General features: G+C 37.6%; 1 protein-coding gene across 2 annotated transcripts; it reads left to right on the forward strand.

Annotated features, from left to right (window-relative positions):
* The first annotated feature begins 843 nt into the window (after positions 1-843).
* Positions 844-2,073, forward strand: LOC149927151 (guanine nucleotide exchange factor VAV3-like). Of its 2 annotated transcripts, XM_090158907.1 has the most exons (3): positions 844-1,050; positions 1,213-1,698; positions 1,771-2,073. In XM_090158907.1, the coding sequence occupies exons 1-3, from the start codon at positions 985-987 to the stop codon at positions 2,014-2,016; spliced, it is 798 nt and encodes a 265-aa protein (XP_090015033.1). In that variant the 5' UTR covers positions 844-984; the 3' UTR covers positions 2,017-2,073. The 2 variants fall into 2 exon arrangements, with proteins under 2 accessions (XP_090015033.1, XP_090015032.1); XM_090158906.1 differs by having other exon boundaries at positions 844-1,698.
* The last annotated feature ends 534 nt before the right edge of the window (positions 2,074-2,607 follow it).

The raw sequence follows: 2,607 nt of genomic DNA on the forward strand, positions 1-2,607 counted from the left end.
TGTAGAGGTTAACGATAGTAGCGAGTGTAGGGAGCTGTTGGCTCGCGTGGCATAAAGGGCTTGCCACCACCCTCCTGCGCATTGTAACCGGCCACCTGTATAAGATATTATAAATTGGTAGATGACTTGGGCCTTAGGTGGTGCCTTGGGTATTAGCCAAGCTGATTATTAAATCTGGGCGCTCCGAGAAAATTATAAATCTGTGTGGCATATTTGCTAGTGATTTCCACGACCACTGAGCAGTGTTTAGCAAATATTGAGTTTAATTAAATATTTTATTAAATCACCTTCTTAATTTATACAACTATATAATCAATTATTATATTACGTATAATATAAATATTATAACTGAGGGTTTTGGGAAATTATAGACCAAAATGTGATTTATGAAATTTTTGGAAGGGCTTTTTGGGGGGTACAATCACTGTATTTGTACCCTGTTATTATAAAAGTCAATTCATTTGTGAAATTTTAGTTCAACAATTCTAACCACTCAGATCTCTCGTATCTGCACCTCGTTGCCTAGGGCCTAGATTAACAGCAATGTTTCAACTGTAAAGAGACAAGACCCAAAAACAATGTGGCGTATTATAAGAAATTTGGGGTGTAATTTACTTTTTTAGCTTTTCTAAAGGAGATAAATTCCCAGAAACTTAGGGCAATAGGGTAAAGACATATACTTCATGAATTTAAATGGTTTTAATATAAATCTAATTAACATTTATGAAAACCCCGTGAATCAGAAGCAAAGGAACAAGTCGTCGTATGGTTAAAATGTATCGCACATTTATAATAACGTAGGCAACGCACGTATCAGCAAATTATTAAAAATGAGCCACTTTCTATTACGAGAATAACGAAATTACACGTGGTGTCTCTCGAGCTAAAACGCGCGTGCTACTTTTCAAATCGATAACGTACAAATTAGGCCCGGAGACATTTTAAATATTTCTCTTCCTGAAGCAAATATCAAACATTATAAATATGAAAAAATTGTTTGCCAAAGACGACAAGGAAAAGATTGAAGACAAAATATTTCCAGGAAAGTCGGTGAGCGTTAGATCGATATTCGATATTGTCGGTCCTATCGGGGAAACTTGGTTTCAGCCAAAAAAACCTTTCAACGAGAAAATTGCCGAACTTATCAATACGGAACGGAATTACGTGTTGCAACTAAAACTGGCCGTTGACTATTATTATATTCCGCTCAAGTACTTCACCAAAGAGAAGGGAAAACTGGCCAGTGGCTTGACGCCGGAATTAGTGGAGAAAACGTTCGGAATCTTTCCCGCTCTGGTCAGGAAACACGAAAAGTTCTGGTTCGACTTGAAATCTTGCTGGTCAGTATCGGACGACGACTGTGCCTTCGCCGATCTAGTCAAATCTTTTCTTTCGGACCAGGAGTTGTTGAGATTGTACATCAGGTACTCCAAAGACGCTGTCGTGGCTCTTAAGGAGATCGACGGCAAAAAAAAGTCACTCCAAAAGTACGACCTCATGGTCCAGAGGAAAATGTTCGACAACCATGTCAGCATAGACTTTCGTCTTGCCAACGTGAACCAATTCGGTGTGGCACCGATGCAAAGAATTACCAAGTACTTCTTGTTCATGGAGGAACTTGTCAAACGGACCGATCCCTCTGACACGAGTTACGCCGGTCTCAAAACCGCGAAACTCGTCAGTGAAGTATTCTTCCTAGTAAGGCTTTTCTTATCCTCTTTCGAGTAAAATTCGCTCTTCTTTGACCCTTTTGGTTTTTTCTTCTTCCAGTGTGTCAACGAAGGCAAGACTGATTTAAATTTAAATACCGGATTGGCTACCTCGTCATCCAGTCTGAAGCGATCTGATAATTCAGCTACTTCGTCGTCGTGCAAGGATGGATCAGTTCTAGGAGCAAATATTTCGATGGAAAACTCGAGTTCTGATGATTTCTCGCAGAAAGCAGCTGCGTCCAAATACTCCTCAAAGAGACGCTCGCAAACAAGTCAGCCAAACCAGTATACTTCCAAAATTTAACCAAAAATTCATATTGTACAAGTTTTAAAGTAACAGTAAATTTTTAATTGCGTGTTACTTACTTCGTTTCAAACTTAGGAATAATTTAGATGGTCCTAACCTTAAATATCACCATAAAACCCTAAACCTTTGCGAATTATTAGTAACGTTTTCCGCCAAGAGATGGGGTAAGGACTCCCCCGCGATTAATCTTTAACCAGAGGCAAGTAAGAGCCTGCACGCTTCGAAATATCGCCTTTTAAGGAAATTAAAAAATAACAGTTGCTACGTGTTTATAGGTAATAAAAATGCTTTTACCAAAGCAGTTTAAAGGCAGATTGAATGGGGAGGCCTAAGATTTGACCTATCAAGTATCAGATATTAATGATATTTTACATTTAGAGATATATTTAAGTTTATTAAAATATTAAATATTTGTAATCAGTTTTCGTAAATTGATATACATAAATTTATCAGATGGAAATGTATATAAAAGGTGTAAACAAAAAAACGATTCAGTGCTCATAGCGCAAAATGTGTTTTATCTTGAAATTTGATATTTTCAGGACATATAGAACGTTTTCATCGTGGTGGTTTGCATCGGATTAAATA

Source organism: Leiobunum rupestre, chromosome 9 (assembly GCF_980474605.1).
Source record: "Leiobunum rupestre chromosome 9, qqLeiRupe1.1.hap1, whole genome shotgun sequence".
NCBI classification, from domain to species: domain Eukaryota; kingdom Metazoa; phylum Arthropoda; class Arachnida; order Opiliones; family Sclerosomatidae; genus Leiobunum; species Leiobunum rupestre.

Excerpts from the sequence above, each read along its gene's own strand:
- LOC149927151 (XM_090158906.1), top strand. The coding sequence starts at position 985 with ATGAAAAAATTGTTTGCCAAAGACGACAAGGAAAAGATTGAAGACAAA. Across the intron at positions 1,699-1,770 it reads TCAGTGAAGTATTCTTCCTA|TGTGTCAACGAAGGCAAGAC; the intron begins GTAAGGCTTTTC and ends TTCTTCTTCCAG.